This window comes from Miscanthus floridulus, chromosome 13, assembly GCF_019320115.1.
Source record: "Miscanthus floridulus cultivar M001 chromosome 13, ASM1932011v1, whole genome shotgun sequence".
In the NCBI taxonomy this organism is placed as follows: domain Eukaryota; kingdom Viridiplantae; phylum Streptophyta; class Magnoliopsida; order Poales; family Poaceae; genus Miscanthus; species Miscanthus floridulus.
The window spans coordinates 47,743,550-47,768,450 of record NC_089592.1 but is presented as its reverse complement, the minus strand read 5'-3'; the positions used below and the strand labels follow the sequence as shown (position 1 = coordinate 47,768,450).

Genomic DNA, 24,901 nt, shown 5'->3' with positions numbered 1-24,901 from the left:
ACTTGAGAAATAGTTGATCGTCCCTATGGGTGCAAGCCTATAGGTTGCAAATGGGTGTTCAAGAAAAAGCTTAGGCCTGATGGTACTATTGAGAGGTACAAGACAAGGCTTGTGGCCAAGGGTTATACTCAAAAGGAAGGTAAGGATTTCTTTGATACTTATTCACCGGTTGCCCGATTGACCATAATTCGAGTTTTGCTTTAACTGGCAGCCTCTTATGGTCTTATCATTCATCAAATAGACGTTAAGACAGCTTTCCTAAACAAAGAGTTGGAGGAGGAGATCTATATGGATCAGCCTAATGGGTTTGTAGCAAATGGTCAAGGAGGCAAGGTGTGTAAATTATTAAAGTCATTATACGGCCTAAAACAAGCTCCTAAGCAATGGCATGAGAAGTTCGACACAACATTAACATCTGTTGGCTTTGTTGTGAATGAAGCTGACAAATGTGTGTACTATGGGTATGGTGGGGGTGAAGGAGTCATTTTGTGCTTATATGTTGATGACATACTGATCTTTGGATCTAGCCTCAAAGTGATCGAGGTGAAGAAATTTCTATCTGAAAATTTTGAGATGAAAGATTTGGGAGAGGCTGATGTTATTCTTAATATCAAGCTTCTAAGAGAAGGTGATGGTGGGGTAACTTTGTTACAAACCCATTATGTGGAAAAGGTGCTGAGTCGCTTTGGGTTCAGTGATTGTGCACCTGCTCCTATACCTAATGACCCTAGCGTGCTATTGAGGAAAAATCGAAGAATAGCAAGGGATCAGTTGAGATATTCCTAGATCATTGGTTCGCTCATGTATCTTGCTAGTGCAACAAGGCTTGACATCTCATTTGTTGTGTGCAAGCTGAGCCGGTTTGTGTCAAACCCGGGAGATGATCACTAGCGTGCTCTTGAGAGAGTGTTGCGCTACCTAAAAGGAACCATGAGATATGGTATTTGTTATACCGGACACCCGAAAGGGTTGGAAGGCTATTGTGATGCCAACTGGATTTCTGATGCTGATGAGCTTTATGCCACAAGTGGATATGTGTTTTCGCTTGGAGGTGGTGCTATTTCCTAGAAGTCTCGCAAGCAGACTATCTTAACGAAGTCTATAATAGAAGTAGAACTCACAGCATTAGACACTACTGGATCTGAGGCTGAGTGGCTTTGTGATATCCTTATGGATTTACCGGTTGTTGAAAAACCCATACCGGCTATTTCTATGAACTGCGATAACCAGACTACGATTACAAAGGTTAACAGTTCTAAGGACAACATGAAGTCCACAAGGCATGTTAAGAGACGACTAAAATCTATCAAAAAATTAAGAAACTCCAGAGTAATAGCATTGGACTATGTCCACACGTCTAACAATTTGACAGATCAGTTCACTAAGGGTCTGTCATGCAACATGATAGAAATTGCATTGAGAGAGATGGGTTTGAGACCCACTTAAAATTTACTATAGTGGCAACTTGTTCTATGTGATCGGAGATCCCGTGAAGTAGGACGGTGAAACAAGATAGTAGTAAATTGTGAGGAAAGAGTAAAACTCATTTCTGATGCATATCTTTTCTTTCTATAAGGCAGGCTGGCTTTTGCCTTAATGCGTTCCAAGTGGCTTGTCAAAGCAAAGATGTTGTCCTACAGAACATCTTTTGAGGAACACACCTATATGAGTCAGACTGTTGGTCACAGTCTATGAGAATTGGGTGATCTCTAAATACTCATGAAAGGCACTGAAGTATGACTTATATGCTTCAAATAGAGGGCATGCCTCTTGCTGCCCAGTATCAGCTAAGGACTTTAGTGACATCCACCTCACATAAAACTATCAATTCAAGGCTTAGTCCATTGTTTAGTTGTGACTGAGTGAAACTATTGTTCTAGATGGATGTTCAACTTAACAGTCTCCATCGAAACACTGGTATATAAAAGAAATGTGGTTCTGAGACTACTTTGTTACAAACCCTGGAGTTTGGTGGGAATTATTGGATATAATATGGGCTTGGCCCATATAATATTTAATGAATCAAATAAAACTCTATGGTATGTAACATTAAGTGTTGCATGGTTTAATACCATATGGGATTTTGACTGAACGCTGACTCAGCTTATATGCTTGGAAATTATTCATCTAATTTGAGAAGCTGAGAAAAGAATAAATGCGTGCCACACGCGTGCGCGTGCGCCGCCACTGGTCGGGCTGGGCTGAGGCCGAGGCCGAGGCTGTGGCCGTGGGGCGGCGAGCGAGCGGGCGAGTGTGGCCAGTCTTTTGCCACTTAATCCACATAACAACGGGAGTTACTCCCCTTGATGGTGGAGGCGAACCGATTGTGGCCGTTACTGTCTCTTCCGCTTCCGTACCTCTTCGTCTTCGTCTACTGGGATTCTCCGCCCATCCATATATCCGAGTCCTCCGTCAGTTTAGACCCCGTCTTCTTCCGCAACCACTCCCAAGAGAACCACACTTCCATAGCCTTCTGGTTTCCCCGTCCCGTATCTCTGTTAGTTCAGACCCCGTCTTCTTCCGCAACCACTCCCGAGAGAACCACACTTCTGCAGCCTTCTAGTTTCCCCGTCCCGTATCTCTGTGCCCATAGAGTAGCGGGAGAGCAGGTGCCTCCGGAACCCTCGTCCGCCAGAGAACCTTGCACGGGGTGCGCGGCGATTAGATTTTTGGGGTGCGATCCGCGACTGCTCGTCCACGTACATCTTCTTCTCGATGATTGTCTGCGGAACGTCAAGGCGTCTTCTTCATGGTGATCCGTTCGTGGGACTGCACTGCGAACATCTTCTTGCATCGACTGTGGCCCGCGACTTCGAACAACACACTATGTCGACTAGTGCGAATGAAGCCTTCGATGCCCTCGGCATGGGACCTTCCGCTGGGTACAGTCTAATCTCTGTTATTTCTGTACTTTGTGTTTTTACTGTATTCACCAGTATGTCATATCTGCATGTTGTAGTATTCATAAAAAATATACACATGCACATACACTACGGGATACTGTTAATTTACCGAGTGTGAGTAACACTCGGCAAATAGTGCTACACACTCGGCAAACACTTTACCGAGTGCCACACTCGGTAAAGTGGACTCGGCAAACAACGACTCGGTGAAGTTATTTTACCGAGTGTCTAATATCGGCACACTCGGAGCAGCGAGTTACCGAGTGCTATAATGACACTCGGTAAACAACTATGACTTGACGGTCGTCCAAAGCCAAACTGACCGTTAACGGCGACGTTTACCGAGTGTCACTAGCAGCACTCGGTAAATAAATTAGCATTTTGTGATTAAAACAATTCCGCAAATAAATTTTTTGAATAATGTTTACCGAGTGTAGATACTAGCACTCGGTAAAATAATAACCATTTTCGTGATTAAAACAATTCCTCAAATAAACTTCAGGAATAATGTTTACCAAGTGTTCTCACTCGGTAAAAAACTAGTCAAATATTTCCGAGTGGGGAAGTGACACTCGGTAAAAAATGACACCCTCGGCAAAATTCACAGAATCAGAACCAATTTGGTTCTGTTGGCTGTTTTACCGAGTGCTACACTCGGTAAAACTGACAGAATCTCTATTTTACCGAGTGCTACACTCGGTAAAATATGTCCACAGATTTTTTTTTTGTTTGTTTCAGTGCATATCCAGTCACAATAAGCAACAAAATCACAGGAAATTATAATAACATGACAGATAGGCAACATATATCACATATATGTCCACAAATGTCGCATCCACTCACAATAACAAACATATGTCGACAAGCACCATGCAAAGTCCACAAACACCATCAACATATGTCCAAAGTCCACAAAGTTCAACCAAGTCCACAGTTCAACATACAAAACTATCAAACAAGGTCGGATGGCCTGTCACATGGTCGGAGGCCTGCGGAGAAACGGAGTCAAGTCCAGGTCTTGATCACCCTACATATCGTTGTTCGATCCAGCTGTAGAAGGTCCCTAGAATGAGATTACACATGTGAGTTATCTGGATCAAAGCAAATTCTAAGGTCTAAGCAATGGTAGGTCAAACTAAGGTATAAGTCGAAGGTAACTCTATATGACACGAAAGTGAAGAGTGCATCTAAGTGACTCACAGGAGTGTCGTCGCGCAGAGGTGGAGGCACCAACGGTATCATCGACGGCGGCGAAGGCTGGCCCATGCTCTGAGAAAAACGGGCCATGTACTCGTACCAGTCCTTGTGCGCCTGCTGGAAGGCCTCAAGCTGGGTCTGCACTCGCGCCCTCTCCTGTGCCAACTCGGCCTGGTACGACAGCTCGAGGGCCTAAAGCTGGCTCTGTGAGGCCTGCTGTGACTCCTGCAGGGCTTCAATCTGGACCTACAATTATTTATCACATAGTTAGAATGCAAATAAAGAACGAGTAGAAAATGAATAGACAACGAATACAACAGAACTAACCTGGAGTGCTACCACCTGGGGCTGTGAGCGTGGGCGTATGGCCGGACTCGAACTCGTGCTCCGGGCTCTAATCTGGGCGAGTGTCCTGAGTGTTGGCCGTGTCTATGGTGCTGTTGCCCATATAGTACCGCCCGTGTGGCTTACCTGGTCCCAACCTCATGACGATGTCACCCTCAAGGTCAGCGGTGCTCGGATCAAATTCTGACCCATGGATCTCTCTCGCCATCGCCGTGTACTCGCTGAGGCGCCTGTGCACGCTCGGGTTGCTGTATGCCTCGGGCGGATCCTCCGGGTTGTAGATGAGGTCGGGGGTCCTTTGCCTTGCCCTTGTGTGCCAAGGCATATGCCTTGAACAAGGCGCACTCCTGGCCGGGGTGGAACCGCGTCTGTAGGAAGAAGCACAACAATAAGATATTATGCATTCAGAAGTTAGCATAGCAACAACGAAATGAAATCCACGTACATATCTGGCTACATATTCCTTGAGGGTAGTGGGGCCTTGTTTGTGCGAGGAACCCTGCATCATCGCACGGCAACGTGAGCGTACGGCGTGATATTGCTCGTACTCCTCACTCAACCACTTGTCCACAATGGCCTCCCAGCAGTTGTCCATCCCCGCACACCAAGCAGGAGGCACCTGCATGTACACGAGCACATGACAAATCATAAATCAATTTCAGTGCAATTAATCGCAGACGATGTTAATCTCATGTTTACCGTCAAGTATTGCTCCTTAGTCAGGGGCAGGTGCACTGCCTGCGCTCTGGTGACTCTGTGTCCTCTACGGCCATGGTAAATTCTTCTGCACAGGAGCTTTGTCTCGTAGAAGAGGTCCTGCACTCGGTGAACACAGACTCTGTTCACCACGTCATCCGCGTCCTCCCTACGTACTCCCTCCGCCAAGGTGTAGTAATCCTACAAGCAAATACAGTCAGTAATATACAATTAATGTGATGTTATTATCAGCATAGTGCGATGAACATGTACCCACAGCTCTTTCATCACCCGGTCGGCCTTGCTGTTATAACACCTGCCAGCTCGATCAGTCTGATCGCTAGCGGCGTGCCAGTGGGACCACTTCATGGCGGGCTGCACAACACCATCGATCCTCACCATCCCGGGGTAGTTTGCCCTGCACAGAAGACCCAGGATCCCGTTTACTCGGTGAGAGTGACTCCCTGGGATCACCATTTCCCAATCCCTCCACAAAGTTATTGAGATTGAATATTAGTTTCTGTTATAACTTAAAAACCTATGAAGTAGTGTTAACATGCAAAAATTACTTACTTAGTTCCGGAGGGTCGAATCACTGGCCGTCTCTGTATGGGTAAGTCTGGGAGGCGCGACGACCCTCGCAGCCAAACCGTAGGCACCCCATTTTCCTCTGCCCAGCAAGTCGGCATCCTCCTCGCGCTCAGCCCACTCGGCCTCATCCTCCATCCATGCCTCCTCCACCGCCTCCGCTATCTCCTCCCTGGTCTCCTCCTCCTCCTCATCCTCCTCTGTGGCCGCTACGAACTCGTTGTCGTCGTCCTGTGGAGGAGGTGTTGGCTCTCGACGCCCTCGTCGTCGCCATCCTCCTCCACCCTGGGCTCCTCCTCCACCCTAGGCTCCACCTCCACCCTGGGCTCCACCTCCCTGGGCACGCCTCATCGTCGTCCTCCTCCTCCTCCCTGGGCACGCCCTCCACCCTCAGTCTGTGCACGCCCTCCTCCTCCACCCTGGCTAGACCCCTCGCCACCAGCCAGTAAGGTCATAACCGACCTAATCTTCCTGATTCCACCGCCCACCATCAATCACCTGCAACAAAAGGAATAAACTATCAGTACGCATATACAAAAGTAAATGTATCATACATGTACAAAAGAGATGCAAAATAAGTAAATGTATCATACATGTATAAAAGAGATGCAAAATAAGTAAATGTATCATACATGTATAAAAGAGATGCAAAATAAGTAAATGTATCATACATGTATAAAATTGCCATAAGTACTACAGATCTTACATGTACTAGAAATAATCATCAAGATCATCGATAGGTGGGCCAAAAATTCTCATCATCGCTATTGTCGACGTAATTATGATCGTCTCTCAAAGTCTCATCACTAGCGACACTGCCTGAATGGTGTTGCTCAAGTAATAACAAGTCCTTCGCGTTGTGAACCTCCTCTCCATCATCCCCATCAACAATGACCGTATCATTGTCTACTTCCATTGCGAGATCTACATCTAAGACAATCTCAAACTCCCTTCTAATCCTTCTTCTTGAAAGAACTCTCTGTCATATGTGTTTGCATCGATGTTATAATCATCATCGTTTGGGACGGGTACTTTTACCATGCGGCGATACCTTGTACACAACATCATACGCCTTAAGACGGTCTTTGGTTTGGCACGGGTATGAGAGATAATAAACTTGCGTGGCCTATTGGGCCACAATGTACACGTTGTCTCCTAGCAAGACGGATGACTTTAGAACTTCGACTAACCCAAGCTCAAGGGTCTTTATCACTTCTTTGGGATTAAACCAATGGCATTTGAATATGACAGGACGAAGAGGTACACAACCAGGAAACTTGAGTTCGTATATTTCTTCAATTATTCCATAGTAGTCCAACCCATCTGTGCCTGGCGTGAAAACACCAGTATTTGTGGTTCTTCGATTCGACCGACTCTGCTCGTGCCGAGTTGTGTGAAAGCGATATCCATTGACATCATACACAGAGAATGACTTGACCCTAAATTCAAATCCATTGGCAACTTGCCTCAACTCGGCACTCATAGACATGTCAGTTTTGGCCTGCTAGTTCAAGTAGGATGATTCGTTATATATTTGTCGAGTTGAGAGTTAAGTACAAACAACCAATGAAATTGAACAGTACCTCCTCCTTGAACCAACAAATAAAAGTGGGATTTCGTTCTCCCGCGCCATGTCTTAGAAGGGTTTCAACTTCTGCTTCGGTGGGTTCCCTCCGTGATGGACGATGGTAGAGGAGAACAAATTTGCTGTAACGGGCCGTTAACAAGAGGGTTGGATGGGTGCATGCAAAATATTGACAAGAAAAGAAACAAGTTTGTGTAAAACTTACGCAATGTACGGGCCAACCTCTTCAAGGTTCCGCAACACATATAGCTGGATAGAGCGCCACTCTTCTAGGCTCAACATCTTCAAGGTAGGTTCACTTGCACTTCCGAGTTGCCCTCAAAAAAAGGCTGAGGGTCGACTGATTGTCAGCAGGCATTGTAACGAGTGGGTGGATTATGCACGTTAGGAAGGTTGTTGCATAGTATCTTGTTGTGAAGTATGACACCTCCTCCACAATGGATGCCTCTGCACAGGAAGCTTCAATTTGCATTATTTTTGCATTTTGTTCTAAGAACCTTTAGGCATCGCTCAATTGGATAGCACCAACGGGCATGCACAGGGCCCCCCATTTTTGCCTCGTATGGTAGGTGCAAGAGCAAATGTTGCATCAGATTGAAGAAGCCGGGGGGAAAGATCTTCTCCAACTTGCAGAGCAACACCGGGGCCATTCTTTCCATTTCTTCAATCTCGGTCCGAGATATCTCCTTAGCACATAGCTTGCGGAAGAACATGCTCAAACTCTGCCATCACTCGCCAGATGTGATCAGGAAAATAGCCACGAACCATCACCGGAAGAAGGCGTTCAATCCATATGTGGTAATCATGACTCTTGAGCCCCTGTGATTCGCATGGTACTTAAGTTCACACCCCTCCTCCCAATTCGCTGCATACCCATCAGGGAACATCAACGATTGGAACCATTGAAGAACTTCTTTCTTTTGGGCCCTCGTTAGGACGAAGTCGGCCTTAGGCTTCTTCCATGACTTCCCGCGTAAGGGAGGCAACATGTTTAGCTTTGGTCTATCGCACAGCGTTGCTTGATCCAATCTAGCCTTGACATTGTCCTTTGACTTTTCCCAGTCCATGATTGTGTGAAGGACTGCCTCGGCGAAATTCTTTTCAGTGTGCATTACATCAATGTTATGTGGAAGAAGGAGGTCCTTAAAGTAAGGAAGCTTCCACAAGCACGACTTGTGTGTCCAGGCATGCTCTTTTCCGTATCCCACGAAGCCCCCCTTTTCATTGTCGACCACAAGACCATCTACATCTCAAGAACCTGGGCACCTGTCATCATTTCCGGTGCAGAGTCTTCCACTGTGACACCTTTTCGAAAGTTCTCTTGTCTCTCCTGAATGGGTGGTCAAGAGGGAGGAATTGTCGATGTTTGTCAAACGAAGAAACTTGCCCCCCTTCTCCAACCGAAAGAACTCCACAGCTGACTTGCATATCGGGCATGGGCATCTTCGTGTGAACACACCAGCCACAAAATAACCCATAAGCCAGGAAGTCATGCATGGAATAATGGTACCAAATATGCATTCTGAAGTTTGTCTTTGTGAATCGGTCATATGTCACTACCCCTTTGTCCCATGCACAGACCAAATCGTCTATCAAAGGCTCCATGTACACACTCATATTAGCCCCCGGGTGTCCTAGAATTATAAGTGACAAGAAAATATTTTGCCGTTGAAAGGCGACGCCAGGTGGGAGGTTGAGAGGGATGACGAATACGGGCCAACATGTGTATGGTGAAGAACCCATACCATAAGGATTGAACCCATCAGTTGCCAGTGCAATGCGTACATTACGAGCCTCGTCAGCTTTGTCGGTATGCTTCCGATCGAAGCTTTTCCATGATTCACCATCGGACGGATGTATCATCTTGTCAGTGTATCGGCGTCCAGTTTTGTGCCACGTCATCTGTTTTGCGGATTCCTCGCTCATGAAAAGGCGTTGGATCCTCGGTATGAAAGGAAGGTACCTCAGGATCTTTGCGCCGACTTTTGTTTGCGTCTTCCGACCATCACCAGATTCTAACTCAATGTACCTAGATGCCTTACACTTCGGACAGTACTTATCGTCAGCATGTTCTCCCCTGAATAAGATGCATCCGTTCGGACAAGCATGTATCTGCTCGTACGACATCTTGAGTGCACGAAGGATTTTATTTGACTCATACGTGTTCTTTGGCAGAACGTGATCATCCGGAAGTAGGGTGCCAACTACTGTCAACAGTTGATCGAAGGATTCTCTACTCCAGCTAAACTGGGACTTCACAGCCATTAGACGTGCAATGGCATCCAGTTTAGAAACATTGGTGCGCCCGTGAAGGGGTTGTTGTACCGCATCCAACATGGCGTAAAACGCCTTTGCAGTTTGCTCTAGCTCCTGCTCTGCACTTCCTTCATCGAAAGCCATGTCATGGTCATTTAACATTTCTGCCACCCCGGCTTCAGAATCAAACTCCTCGATCCGTTGTCTCACGACCTCTTCTCTCGCACGATGGCGTTCACCATGCATGGTCCACCGGGTATAGTTCTCTACAAATCCATTGTTGACAAGATCTTTACTCATCTCCTCATATGTTTTCATTGCCTTGTTCTTACACTTACTACAGGGACACCAGGCATGTCGCCGTCCGTTTGCAAATGCCTTCGTCATGAAATCATTGGCCTTCTCAATCCATTCATTTGTGTATTGACCCCTCTTCTGATAGCCCGTGTACATCCATTGACGGTCATCCATCCTAACATATAGACGATATTGCAGTTTAGAGCAATAGAGTAGTAGTGCTAGAGAAAAACCATATGAGATGATAAAGAGACATTCATGTTCTTGGTCGATTCACATAGAAGATGTTTGCTAGATTGGATGATGAGATTTTACCTAAGGTTGAAAGGCTGCTATGTCACTTGTAGATGGAGGCACAGCTAAGCACATTGGCATGCATGCCGCCGTGCATTGTTGTCTGAAGCAGGCAAGCTGGCTTTGCCAACTATGTAACTTGTTTACTTTATTTCAACTAAGATTCCGGTGCAAGTTATCTTGCTAAAATACATATCTTCCAGCTTTACTACCAAAGCAAAATTCCAGTCTGCAAATTAAATGTACTCATGTAGGACTCCTTTTTTGTTTTATTTTTTCAAAGATCCGACAGATAAATTGCCCTACACGAGAACGAGAGCCTATAAATTGATTGATACTAGAACACCTTCTCATATTCTTTCAGTTTGACGAGCAGTAATTAGCCCAGTAATCATGCATGCATGCACTTAATTTGATGTAACCTTTCCATCTACCGCGCGCATGCACATCTCTGTTACTTGTAAAAGTATATCTGGAAGACTGGAACGAGTGGCGAGATAATAGCCTATTATTATTGCTAGTAGTAGTGGGCTGGATTGTTTTTTTTTATCTCTCTCCTTTTTTGGGTCGTCGAGATGGAGAAGAACGACGGCAGCAGCAGCAGCAGCAAGGGTATATGGGAGATGTTCAGGAACAAGGAGAGAGCAGCGCCAAGAGGATCAAGTGCAGCATAGAGGAGGCGGCATTCTGTTGCGGCGAATGCAATGAGCCCCTCAGGCCTCCGATATTCCAGGTTAATTCATTTGACAAAAGAACGTTTCGTTGATGGATCAACTTGGCAATGGCTTGGTGTTCTTGAATTAAATGCATATGTACGATCAAATCCAAAATTTCTTCTCCAGCACATACAAAAAATAACGCTTTAATTTGAAATTAAATTCAAAAGCATTCAAAACGAGCTTAATTGTTTGTTAATGCAAGGATGATGCACATGTATGATTTATGACATGTTTAGAATTATTTGGTCTGTTACATTATAACTATATTCTAATAATAAAAAGTACTAGTCAAAATTAGATTTCGAAGACCGTAAAAGGCTATAGCGACAAGTATCAATGACAAGGTGAGTTTTATTTTTTTGTTTATGATAAATAAAAGATGTCGTTTCCAGCCTAATGCTGGACGCTCATTGGCAGCAAAAGTTCTCATCTGGTTGGAATTGTGTGCCTCTTTTTTCTTGAACTAACACTGGATTAAATACATTCAAACAAGTCCATGTCGGATTAATTTAGTCTGCATATATACAGTTCCTCTACCACAATCATGTCTTTTCTGTGACGGAAAAAAACGAAAATGATAAGGTCTAGAATCCTATGGCTGTGAGCATCAGAATAAGTCATGCATATCGTTTTTTGCAATCTGAGAAGATAGATTAGCACAAACCTCAGCAATGGATGAGGTTGCAAGCCCTTCCTTTCCCGGTGGCGGCGGCTGTGGGGGACCGCCCGGTGGCGGCGGTGGTGGAGGGGAGGAGGCGGCCGCAGCGGTGGAGCTTCTTGTTGTGGGAGAGGAGGAGTCGTTGTCGCCTTGACGGCGTCGAGCTGGAGCTTCAGCGCGTCGTAGTCCTTCTCCAGCTGCTTCGTCTTCCACCCGCGCGCGCCGGTTCTGCGACGGCGTGGAGGGGAGGAGGCGGCCGCGCGGTGGGGAGGCGCCGGCGACGGCGGGGAGGGCGCCGGCGTCGGCGTGGAGCGCGCGGGCGCGGGGAGGCGCGGGCGCAAGTGCGGGGGACGGCGGGGAGTGCGTCCGGCGCGGGGGACGGCGGCGGTGCGGCGGGGATGCGCGGGCGTGCGGTGTGTGTGTGTTCTGCAGACGATTTGAGGGGAGAAACGACTAAGTGAATGCCTCTGTTTACCGAGTGCCCTAGATATACGGCACTCGGTAAACTCAAGCACCGCAGCCCAATTACATGTGGGCCTGGTACATGTTTACCGAGTGCCCAGATCTACGGCACTCGGTAAACAGAAGCAACCGCAGCCCAATAACATGTGGGCCTGGTACATGTTTACCGAGTGCCCAGATCTACGGCACTCGGTAAAGAGACAGGTGGGCCGTGGCTAATCTTTACCGAGTGTTTGAGGTCACACTCGGTAAAAGTCCTCCATTATTTCATGCAAAACAAAAATGAAAAAATGCCAATTTAATCCTAAAATTCACCAAACTTTCACATGAACTATTTCATGTCATCTATTTACTATCTAAAAAATTCCAAGTTCAAATCATAATGTTGAATTTCACTCTTAATAGAAATCCTACTCGTCATTGTGAATGTTTAGTGTCTCTTTGGGAGATGTACCGGTTCGGCAGCGACGAATGTAAAAATACTTCCGAAACGTTATGAAAATTTTTTCTATAATATAGATGTATGCTTCAATGTTAATTCTTCCAATCTCGTGATTTATCGAGTTCGATTTTAATTATTACAATTAAATTTACACGATATGTATCTAATTATCATAAAGAATGAAAATTTTGTGAAATATAGTAAATAAATCGAAATAAACACTATATTTTGGAATGGAGTACTAAATATCATATGTGGATAGAGGAAAAAGAATGAAGGGAAAAACAAGAAATTTGGTTGAATTTTACCGAGTGTTGCGCCAGTACACTCGGTAAAAGATAGTGTTTACCGAGTGTTGTGAACTTACACTCGGTAAAACTTTATTATTACCGAGTGCAAATACTTCTACACTCGGCAAACATGTCATTGCCGTGACGCCGTTTGGCGCACGGTTGGTATACTAGGAGACGTGACAGCTCAATACCGAGTGTCTCTTTTTACCGAGTGCGCCCCTTCGGTAAAATTGTAGTTCTACCGAGTGTTTGAGGTTACCGAGTGTTCTGACTCGGTAAAGAGGTCTACTACTGGGTGTTTATGTTTTCCGAGTGTTGGCACTCGGTAATAAATGGTTTCCGAGTGCCCCGACTTTTGACACTCGGTAATTGTCTGGGCACTCGGTAACTACACAGTCTCCGGTAGTGATATATGTCGTCACAAAACCTGCTGATGTTGTTTTTCTGGATTAAACTGATAATGAAATTGCCTAAATACCTAACAGGATGGCCCGATAGTTAAGGGAAGCCGGACGAAAAAATAGAATGAAATTTTATCTTTTTAATATTAGGTATAAATAGATATATATGTTGCTGGGTCCCACCTTCTGAAGACATACTGTGTTGACAGGCTGTGTAGCTTTACGGTTTCTGAGATTCAACGATTCGTCCTGTAGCTACTAGTACCTTTCTTCACCACATAATCTCCAAGTGTTCTTGAATTCCGTGAAAAAGTTGAATAGTCGAGAACGTAGAGACACTTGTAGAGGTTCGCCGTGCGCCGTGTCTCGCATTCAGTGTTCAAAGATCAGCTTTGTATTCCCTTGTCTGAGCGTCCGTAGAATTGCTTTGCTTTAATTAATCGACACCTTGCTTCGCGGATGACGACTTCATCAACAGGAAGGAATCCGCAATGTCTATATATATATAATGGCAGCATCCTTATTTTGACCATCAGGTACGTAGATGCATAGAAACGAATGCAATGTCGCTAGGCAACAACTAGGGCCAATTGAAAGTACCTAGCCACTCATTTCTTGAAAAAAAAAAAGAAAAAGAAGCGACATGTAGAAATGCACAAAGTTTGGTTGTGTAGCACAAATTTTCAGCTATCCTGTATGCACCTCAGCAAGTGAACCAGCATTACAAAAATGATAGCTAAATTGAGGAAAACAATATCTGTTACTAATCTTCGGTTATGTTACTAATCCTACGACGATTGGCGGCGATGCAAATAGAAAATTCAGACCTCACATGACGGCCGCCACGTATTGCATCTACATGACAAGCATGGCTAGCTGCTGTGCGACTGCGCGTACGCGCTCCCATGTGCACGCGCCCTCAAGCCCAGCAGGCGCGCGCATGGCGGCGCGTGATGTCCCTGTCTTGTACTGATGCTACTGCACACGTTCGCAGTCTCCGTCTCCGTGCGCGCCGCTAATCTCGCGCGCGCTCTCCTGCTTATTCTGGGACCTGCTGTCGTCCCCTCCATCGTCCAGCCTCTCCACGTACACCGTGGGCGCGCGGGCAGGGACCTCGTCAACCGCTCAAGATGGCGCCGCTCCGGGAGACATGGCGCTCGCTTCGAGCGGCGCCCATGTTGGCAGGCGTGGTTCGCATGCTCATTTGGCTCTGCGCGCAGCTGGCTGCCTGCTGATTGGTCAAAGCATCAAAGGAGACGGCTCGGCCGCTTGTTATCTTCCAATTCCATCAGGGATCCCTAGGGTGAAGTGATGGACAAGCTGATCGATGCTTTGTCCCGTTGAAGAGGCCGACGGAGGTCGCGACCGTCGCAGAGCTCGTGGCCGGCCATGGAGCGCGTGCCTGGGGAGCTCGCGGGCAGGTGCGGCGAGGTCCGGTGGAGGTCACGGTTGTGACGTGGCAGGGCTCCAGCGAGCGAGATGGCCGTAGGCTGGTCACCGGCTACCTCCGAGCAGGGCTCTGGCGCGGCGAGGCGAGAGAGGAAGGGGGGCGCTCGTGACGGTGAACATGAGGAACAAAACGAATCGAATTGTTATTTTTGCGTAAACAGTGCAGTGTAGGTAATTTCTTTTAACTCCATCGAGGTTGGATGCGGTAGAGCACTTCTTGAGGAGATCTATCAATTTGGTGAATCTGGATTAAGATCCACCAATTTGGTGTGGAGCTAATTTAGATAAACTTTTTTTTTGATTTGAATCTAAATTTTGTGGATATAAATCTAGTGGAGCTCTGCCAAAAGTGGCCTTACCATCGCTTCTCAGTTCTTCGGTTGTTCAGCGAGGTCTTTTGCGTCGTTCGCTCTTTTTGTGCTACTCCAGATCTGGAATGGACAGGACCATCAGTACTATGGCAGGTCCGTGCGGCCGCTTTCTACACCTCCATCCCTTATTGGGCCGTATCGAAGGGTTGTTTTAGATGTTTGTACATCGACTTGGGTCAGAGTTGGAAATAGGATGGGCCCAACTTATCCCCGGTTGTTCTATCCAAACACCTGATTAAAGTAATTACCCTTCTTTTGTTCTATCCAAACACCACTGCCACGTACAAATTTTACTTCCTAGGACTAGGTGGTAATACGTCAAACGAATGAGCCATTGATTTTTCTAGATTTTTTGAATTAATAAATTAATTAATCTAAGAGAGGAAAAAGGAAATATAGTTAAATCACGTCATCACGGGAGACGAGCAAAGGGCATACGGTCCCTTCCGTTTCTGTGGGCATCGTTCCCTTTGCCCCTTTGCATGAAAAATACATTACATATTCAGTTATAAAATAAGATACATGTATGAAAGAAATCAATAACCAACATATATATTAATTGATCCGTGAACTTCACGATCTAAAAAATATGTTACAAAATACAAACTCGATTAAAACTATATTATATAAGCGAGTAGCTTTCTAATAAACTATATAGCTGTTACGTATATTGAGCACGTTAAGTGACCATGTAAAGTTTCGTATGCACGTAAAATTTCTTGTACTTTAGACATATACGTTGGGCACTTATGCACATAAATTTCACGTATGTTGGGTTCAGGAACTCACACGTTCATTGCTTTATTGGACACGTATGCAAGATTGTGCATGACTAGGAAACCGGGATATCTGTCAAATCATACATGCATCAATCAAACCTAGACAATATTTTTTATATCTAAAATATTCTTTATTTAACTTTTTTATAAAATGAAAAATTCAATAAATATATTAGATGATCGTAACCGGTCCGATCAAAATAAATGAACGGGTCACAATTATTTGGGTGTACCGCAGCAATACCTGTTTATCAAACCACAAATTTAATACCCTCTCTGTCTTTTTAACGCCAATATCTTTAGGTGTTTAAGAATATTATCACATGTTGGCCTCCCTATAGGCCATCTATATGTTTTGAAAATAACAATAGCAATTGATCTTTGATCAAGCTATCATACTACATGGCTAACGTGTGGTCGTCGAATGTATGGGGAGGGAGGAGAGGCTCTTAGCTTGGTATTTTGGCCAAAAGCTCTTCATAGTAAACAAGGCTGGGAGCTGTCCAGAGAGAGCCCACATGAAGACCAACTTGTGCATACGGAAGACCCATGAGCTATTCACAGAGTTACTTGATCAACAGCTTGGCCATTGCAAGAGGCTTTAACAAGAACTCATGGAAAGTGCATTCTGGTGTGTCTGCTTTTAATTACCTTCCTATTCTAGCTTGCCAGATTAGTTGCTAGGACTAAAACCACAAAACTCTTTATGAGTTAGAGATAGATACAATAGAAAAACCTAGTGCACATCTATACCAAACTTGTGTTTTTTATAGGTGATTTTTTGGGTGTTAGTTTTTAAGTGACATAATTCATCCTCTCTGTTAAGCATCCCAGATCCTTCAACTACCATTGTCAAAGTTTGTTTTTTGAAACAGGTATCATTATATATTATCATAACCGATAGTTACAAAGAAGAGCGCATGAATTGCATCTAGATGCTCATTATACCTGAACTAGTGAATTGAACAGCTAGCGTAGCCACTACATGAGTTGCCTCATTGCATACAACTTCTCTGAATATTACATGAAAGAGAAAGAAAGGTTCACGTAAAACTTTTCTGCATCACACACAGTGGCTTTGTAACACCCCGGTGTTATGTCAGCATTTAGGCACTGCAAATCATGCATATCATGCATCATCAAGCATCCTAATCATACATGCCTAATCATGTAAACAATAACTGAAACAATGCTTCGAAACGTATGAAACATGCTCGTGAAACATGAATGTTGCATACACTTGTTTAGAGTTGTTTTTGCCCTGATTATGCTTGCTAGGTTAGTAAAACATGTTTGGCTATAATTGTAAATCATCTAGAATTATTTAGCACAGTTTTTGGAGCAAAGTTTGTATTCAAGCTTTTGACAAAATATGCATTTGAAATCTTTATTGAAAATAGTCAAAAATTCTCCATCTTTAGCTTTTGATTCCCAATTCAAAATCTATGCAAAATTTTTAGTTGGTCCCTAAAGCAAAGTTGTAGAGGATTAAATTCTAAGCAACTTTCATTTTGGGACATTTTCAAAAGATGTCATTTTCTTGCTCAAAATGATATTTGAAAACTGGTATTTGAAAATTTCTTGAAAATAGAATTTGAAAAAGGGCTTTCTCCTTTCACGGGCCGCCGCCCCCGCTTCTCGGCCCACGGCCGAAGCCGGCTCGGCCTACCACCACGCCCACCGCCCGCTCGCCCGCCCCGCGTCTGGCCTGCGCTGTGCTGCGCCGCGCCGTTCCCGCGCGTCGCGTCCCGACCGCGCTAGAGCGCGACCGCCGCGTGGCGACCATGCGCCGGCGATGCCCGCCGCGCGGGTAGCCACGTCCTGCCTCGCCCTCCACACGCACTCCTTCTTCTGCCCGACCACGCTGCCTCCTCCTCATTCCTCCTCCCGCTCTCTCAGACACAGCGCCAGCAGCTCCCGCGCGCGCCCTAAGCTCGCCACAGACGCCGCTGCTGCCCCACCGGCGGCATACCCCCCTCCCACGCCTCCATTCCTCGATTCCCGCTGCCTGAAGCTCCGCCTAGCCTCCCTGCCTCGCTTGCGTCCGCCATCGTCGAGGTAAGGCCCGAGCTTGGCGCCTCCTTTCTCTCGGCGAGCGTGCTGCCGCGGACATGTGGTTCGTCACGCCGTCGGGCCACCTCCACCATCCCAGCCGGTGCGGCTCGGTGTGGCGTGCACGCTGGCACCACCCGCGCCACCGGAAGGGCTCACCGTGAGCACCGGCCGGCGGAGCCCCTCCCCTGCTCTCGGGTCGCTGACCCGCAGGGCCCAGCCGCAGTGGCTGGTGAGGGCTCCGGGTGACTGGCCAGTAGGGCCGGTTGACTCGCTGGGTCCCACCTGGCAGCCCCTCTGGGTGCACAGCACCAGGTGCACCCAACAGTTTCGTCAGCTGAAGTTTAAAAGGATTTCAAAAATGATTTTTCAGATTTCTATTAAATGCTTTGAAAAATGTTTGTGTACTCATTTTGGCTCCAAATTTGTTGAAACAAATTTTGCTAGGTTCCTTGTCACCAAATCTACATGATAAAAATATTGCATGTCATTTTTGAGATACTTTTCTATAGAGCTTTAATTAATTCTTAATATTGCTGATATCTTGTAAAATGATTAGTAAATCCTATATGCATCAGAAAAATATGATTCCAAGTTTGTTACTCTTCTTGTGTAATGTACTTCCTAGGAAAAATATGTATCATTCATGTACTATAGAAAAATTATGAGGTGTAGTTCAAGTGCCTTTAATGGCTGATTTTTGTTATTTTTGCTAGAGAGCAAAGATTGTATAAAACATGCATGTGATAATTTTTGTACAGTTATTGTATGCTATGAAGATCATAGGAAAAATACTAACTCTGTTGTTTGACACTTTTCACAATACAAAGTATTTTCATGCTCATATTTAGGTCCAAGCTTGTTATTTTTGTGTAGGCTATTCCACTTATTCAAATGCCATAAAAATTTGATGATAGACTACTTAGGGTAGTACTGTGCTATGGTAATTTTCTAAGCAATAAAAATAGATGTTGCTATTCAAACCTATTATTAATTAGGGTTTAATCAAGTGTTGCTTTATGTGTGATTAAGAAATTAGTGAAGCTTTGGTGTATCTTTGAAGCATTTAATGAGATGTGTGGACTTAGCATATTAGTAGTAGAAGAGAATGTAGTAGATGACATGTGCTTGTAGTATATGATCTTGGATGATGTTGACTACCTTGCATTCAAGCATATCCATTGTATTCATCTCATCCGATGCACCGATTGCATAAGCACTTATGCACATTGCATCATACATGATCGCAAACCGAGAACCCAGTCATCATACCCGAGGAGCCCGAGGAGTAGCTCGAGGTGCAGCCGCAGGAAGTGCCCGAAGCCGACGAGGAGGACGTTGAGGAACTTCTGGAGTGCCTCGATCACCGCCCGAGCTCCTTCAAGAGAGGCAAGCCCCGGAGCATTTTCTCCCTAGTTTGCAATTGTTAATTAAATACTTTACTTTAATTGATGCATTACGTTCAGGAGTTGTTTGCAACCGTTGTTGCATTATACCTTGTCTACCTTTGTTATACTATATCCTTGTTACCCTGGTATCCGCAGTCGAGTCAATGCTTAGCTAGCTTAGACTGGTAGAAGTCGGGATGATTTCCTAGTCACCTGCGAGCTATAAGTGGTTACCTGGATCTGCTTGGATAACTATGTAGTCATGGTATAACTAAGTGTTAAATGAAGTTGAGACCGGACGGAGACTTATAGAGTTTTGGACTGTAGTGCTTTCCATCTATGTCGATTAAGGACCGACCGTTGTTGGGCCTCGAGTCATGTTGAACGCATGCCTTACATTTAGCTGGTCGAATAAAGTACCTTTCGACCGCGAAGCTAGGAGATTATTCGGGCCGAGTAGATTGCCCGCAGCGCACTGTGCCAAAGCAGGTGTGGTAGAACATAGGGGCGAGTTGATAAGACCAAAGTGAAGTCGGTCGGCCCTCGGGTACATGTGGTTCCTGGCAAACTCGAGATTCTTGGATAGTTGACTCGGTGACCAATACCTCACTTTAGCGGGTGAGTGAGGTTTGTGTAAGGAATAAATCACCAGCTGGTTAGGAATCGATTCGAATCGCCATCGCTCCTGGATAGTGAGCGCTTGACTTGAGTGACTTCATCATAGTAATGTTGATGTAACACTTAGACAATTATAATGAATATGACAATATGGAAGTTGTTAATGATCATTGGTTATCATTATTGGCTTAATCACATGTTTGCTCTAGTATAGGTGCAAATGTAGTCGATAGGTTAATAATAATTAACTTGACAATAATGCTTTTGGAAAGGTTCTTGAAATGCTAAAAATGCTTCTTTTTGCAAATGAGTCAGCTATCCTACTATAAAGCCCTTCATAATCCTTGGTGTCACTTATTTTTGGTTATGTCGGGTAAGTCTAGCTGAGTACCTTCTCATACTTAGGGTTTTATTCCCACTTGTTGCAGATGGGCAGATGTATTACGGCTACTGTATCAACTGCCTGTATCCTGCGATGGGTGATGCTTAGGACCATGGGCATGGACATTCCTTACGTCTCGTCTGATGCTTTTGTTGGATATGATCATTAGCTGGCACCGTATTTGAACTCCGTGTGAGTGTGTGTGGTTTTGAACAAATGGCTTCCGCTACTTCTATTTGAACTCGTTTTGTAATAACTATGTTTAAACTCTGATGTATCTAAGATGCGAACTTTTATGTAATATGTGATGGTGACCGCTAAACTTATTATGATCTTGGCTGGGATGTGAGTTGGTTTGAAATCATTCATGATTTCACGGACTACCGGGTTATACGGGCTTAAGTTTGCTAAATCATCTGCTCCGGCGGATGATTTTCTTACTTAATTTTGTATAATTGGCCGGTTCTGTTACAGCTGGCATTAGAGCATGGTTTAGCGTGTTACTGTTCACAAGTGCATTTAAAACAAAAAGGACATTTGAAAAACGTGATTTCCAAACTAAAAAGTGTGCCAGTGGTCATATCCTTTATGCCCAGTTAAGGACTCTAGGTGGCTTAATTAAGTACTGACTTGGGGTTCTTGCATCATATTTCTCTTTCGTCGCTCATACGGCGTGCTATTGTATGAGTGCCACTTGTTTGAGTGGTAGTGTATGGATCAATTGCCTCTACGCCTCGGTAAGTGTGAGTTGTGAGAGCATGATCGGATACACCACCGATCTAGGATGAATGCTTATATGATGCTGGAGTAATTACATGTTCTATGCATGTTTTACAAAGGTATCTCATGTGTGGGTATTCCATCTGTTGAGGTGATGCCATCAATAGGACGATGGTTCGGGTAGTTACTACCGTTGTACACATATCTGGGGATTCGTATATAGCATGTAGATAAAATTTACTGCTTTTATGCATTCATTGGGAATTGGGCTGAAATGAATCTTCTGCAGGTACATAACAACGCTATCATGTAGAACGTATTAGCTACGTATTTGAGAGATCGTTTGTATGCCACCGAATTCGTCGCTAGAAATTATTTATTTCATAAGTTGTGAGAACGTACGGCACGTACATAACATCATATTACTTGTGCATTTCATTCATGTCATGCATTCCTCCCCTTATAAATTGATTATCTCATTTTGATAAAAGTTGTATCACCAAAATCATGTTTCCACGAGGGTAATAAAGGAACTTTTGCTATAGATGGCCCGCACGAAGAAGACCGCCCATAAGTCCACCAGAGGAAGAGCACCTCGACGTCCGTTGGCACTGAGGGAGCACCGCACCACGGACACCTTCTTGAGCGAGTTTGGCATGCTGACCTTGCTTTGGAGAGTGCTCCATGATGTGGGGTACCCTAGAGGGTCAAGAGCCAGGTGTACTCTTGGAATGAGAGCTAGTTAGCAGAGGATGGACTTGCAGTGGTAGAGATCATGGTTCCTGCTCTAGGTGATGCTCCAGATTGGGATGGTTGGCACTTGGAGTTTGAGGGTCGCACTCCTGCTGAGGGTGCAGAGGGAGTAGCTTTCCGTGTCATTAGGGATATCATGAGCAGATTTCCCAGTGAGCTTGCAGCAGCTTTAGCTGGCACCTTTCCTAGGGATGATCCTTGTGATGCTATTTGGGTTCAGCCTCAGGGAAGTGCCTTGGTCAGAGGTCCAGCTGAGGGATAGGCTAGTGACAACCATACTATGAGTGCTATGTTCATCGCCATCAGAGCGTATGAGGGTCTCGAGAGTACCTACTAGACTTTGACTAGCTTACGTGGTCATGATAAGCTCAAGGGGAGAAAGCAGAAGAAGAGACAGGCACGTGCTATAGCTAGTTTGCAAGAGCAGTTAGCTGATATGAACTTACAACAAAACCAGGCGGTTAAGAGAGGTGATAGAGCTATGCAGTGGGTGCATACGTTGACTCAAGCCAACAACAATGCAGACCGCATGATTGGACAGTTGGTTCAGGAGAGGAATGAAGCCTGGGACAAGAGGGACCTTCTGCTGCAGAGGGTCGATGAGCTAGAGGAGTACAACATCATCCTGCACGAGGAGTTTCACACTGCTCTACAATGGGGTTGGCCCATATGCTCCTCTAGACGCTGCTGGCATGGACATCGACGACGACAACGAGGATGAGCCTGTAGTTTCACCTAGGGGCAATGGTGACGTCTCCGATCCCGATGATGGCTTCGAGGAGTAGGCTAGTTGCCTTGCACTAGTATCTAGGTCCTATCGCGATGACCTTTCTTTTGTTGGCATGTAACCTAATGTATGTTGCTTCGAACTTATGAGACTTGGCATGTGATTGGAACTTGGCTATTAATGTGATATCTGAATGCATAAAAGTCCAGTGTATGTATGCTGGCAATTTGGTTGTATGGACATGATGTTTGCTATTGAAGTAATTTGATTAGTGATGTTGTTTTAATTGGGATGCGATTGTTGTGCCTCTGTTTTATTGTATGAATTTATTCTCTCCAGTAAATTCAGTACGGCATAATTTTCCCTTCACTCGTAATTATTACAGCTTCACTCAATCATTACTTGTTACTGAAATATGTAGATGACAAATACTCGCCGTACCATGTATGAGGCCGCTGAGACCGGTGCTAACGGTGCAGGGACCGGTGGTGGTGGTGGAAACCATGGCAACAACAATGAGCCTCCCCATGAACCACATTTGCCACCTCCTCCCCCGTTTACCCCAGAGATGTTTCTCGCACAGTTGCTCGGGAGTCAGCGCAAGATAGAATAATCCCAGAAGAACATGGAGGATTTTCTGTGTACCATCGCCAACAACGTTCAGCGCGGTAACAATCAGGGTGATGGCATTGGGGTGAACCAATATAGCAGCTTCAAAGATTTTATAGACACCAGGCCACCAATATTCAAGGAAGCAACAGAACCACTCAATGCTAAGGAATGGATCAACACTATGGAAGATAAATTCCGTGTGTTGAGGATGACTGAGGTATTGAAAACGGAGTATGCTGCACATCAAGTTGCAAGGACCAGCAGGAAATGTGGTGGAAGCACCATCAGCACCACCTTCCCTCCAAATGCTCAGATTTCAGTGGAGAGAGTTCGCTGAGGCCTTCCGTGGAGTTTATATTCCACCCTGGGCTGACCGAGATGAAGTTGGGAGAGTTTTTGGCTGTTGAATCAGGGCACCAAGACGGTGACGCAATATTTGCATGCCTTCAACAACTTGTGCCGTTATGCTCCCGACATGGTTGACACTGATGCTAAGAGAATCGCTAGTTTCAAAAGGGGACTCAATCCAAAGATGATGAAGCATGTGGGTACCAACAACCGTGTCAGATTCAATGACTTCATCAGCTGATTGTCTAAAGCAGGAAAAGAACAACAACGCCAGCACCATAGCTAAGACTCGCAAGAGAGCCCTAGAAGGTGGTCCAGTCCCAAGCAAGAGCACCTACGGGAGGTCATCCTCCCTATCGTCCATCTGCACTGGGCGCTAGGATTAGGCCACCTCAGTAGAGAAGTCAGAATTTTCGTGGACCCCAGAAGCCTTACAAGATGGCAGTACAACCCAACAAGGCAGCTGCAACTACGGTACAAGGCAGTTCCAAGGGAGCTGTGGGATCTGCTGGGACAGTGAGGGGACCCTGCTATAATTGTGATCAACCCAGCCATTTCTCAAGGTTCTGTCCTTATCCGCCCAAGAAGAAGTAGACCTATAATGCTCGGGTACATAGTACGACTGTGGATGAGATTCCTGAGGGAGAGCCTGTAACCGCTGGTAAGTTTCCTATCAACCAAAACCCTGCAGTTGTTCTCTTTGATTTTGGATCATCGCATTCTTTTATGAGTCAAGCATTTGCACAGAAACTTGAACAACTATGCACATAATTGGGTTATGGTTACCGTATAAGTTCAGCAGGGGCTGATGTTTTGACCAACCGGATGGTTCGAGGGGCAACCCTTGAATTAGGTAGCAGGAAGTTTTGAGTGAACTTGATAGTTATGCCTGGACTAGTTTTGGATGTCATTATAGGGATGAATTGGATGAAGGATTGGGGAGCAGTTATAGATACCGAAAGTCGGGTACTTACCCTTAAGGATCCCCTGGGTCAGGGTACTTTGCAAGTACCATTGCCTTAGGAGAACAGACCTTATAAGTGTGACATGTGCTACAGAAGTCATTCCTATTCATTAGATCCCGGTAGTATGTGAGTTTCCAGATGTATTCCCGGATGAGCTACCTGGTCTTCCGCTAGATAGGGATATTGAGTTTGGAATTGAGTTAATCCCCGGAACAGCTACTGATTTCAAGGTGACCCTATCGGATGCCTCCAGATGAATTAGTGGAGCTGAAGAAGCAACTAGAAGAGTTATCAAAAAAGAGGGTTTATCCGACCAAGCAAGTCTGAATGGGGATGTCCCGCCTTGTTTGTAAAGAAGAAGAAAGAGGGCACGTTGAGAATGTGCGTAGATTATAGGCCACTTAATGCTGTAACCATCAAGAATAAGTATCCCTTGCCTCATATTGATGTTCTGTTTGACCAGTTAGCCAAGGCTAAGGTGTTCTCAAAAATAGATTTGAGATCCAGTTATCATCAAATCAAGATTAGACCACAAGATGTACCGAAAATTGCATTTCCACCAGATATGGGTTGTATGAGTATCTTGTCATGTCCTTTGGCT

The 24,901-nt window shown here is 45.2% G+C and overlaps 1 protein-coding gene and 1 long non-coding RNA gene across 2 annotated transcripts; both read right to left on the bottom strand.

The window, feature by feature from the left end:
- Window positions 1-5,211: 5,211 nt before the first annotated feature.
- On the bottom strand, window positions 5,212-5,814 carry LOC136500758 (uncharacterized). The gene is made up of 3 exons (XR_010770103.1): window positions 5,715-5,814; window positions 5,415-5,628; window positions 5,212-5,342 (listed from the first exon to the last, which is right to left on the bottom strand). It is a non-coding gene; the product is annotated as an uncharacterized lncRNA (long non-coding RNA).
- Window positions 5,815-11,487: 5,673 nt separating this feature from the next.
- On the bottom strand, window positions 11,488-15,418 carry LOC136499780 (uncharacterized). Its single transcript, XM_066495313.1, has 2 exons — window positions 15,395-15,418; window positions 11,488-11,964 (listed from the first exon to the last, which is right to left on the bottom strand). The coding sequence occupies exons 1-2, from the start codon at window positions 15,416-15,418 to the stop codon at window positions 11,488-11,490; spliced, it is 501 nt and encodes a 166-aa protein (XP_066351410.1).
- Window positions 15,419-24,901: the final 9,483 nt, after the last annotated feature.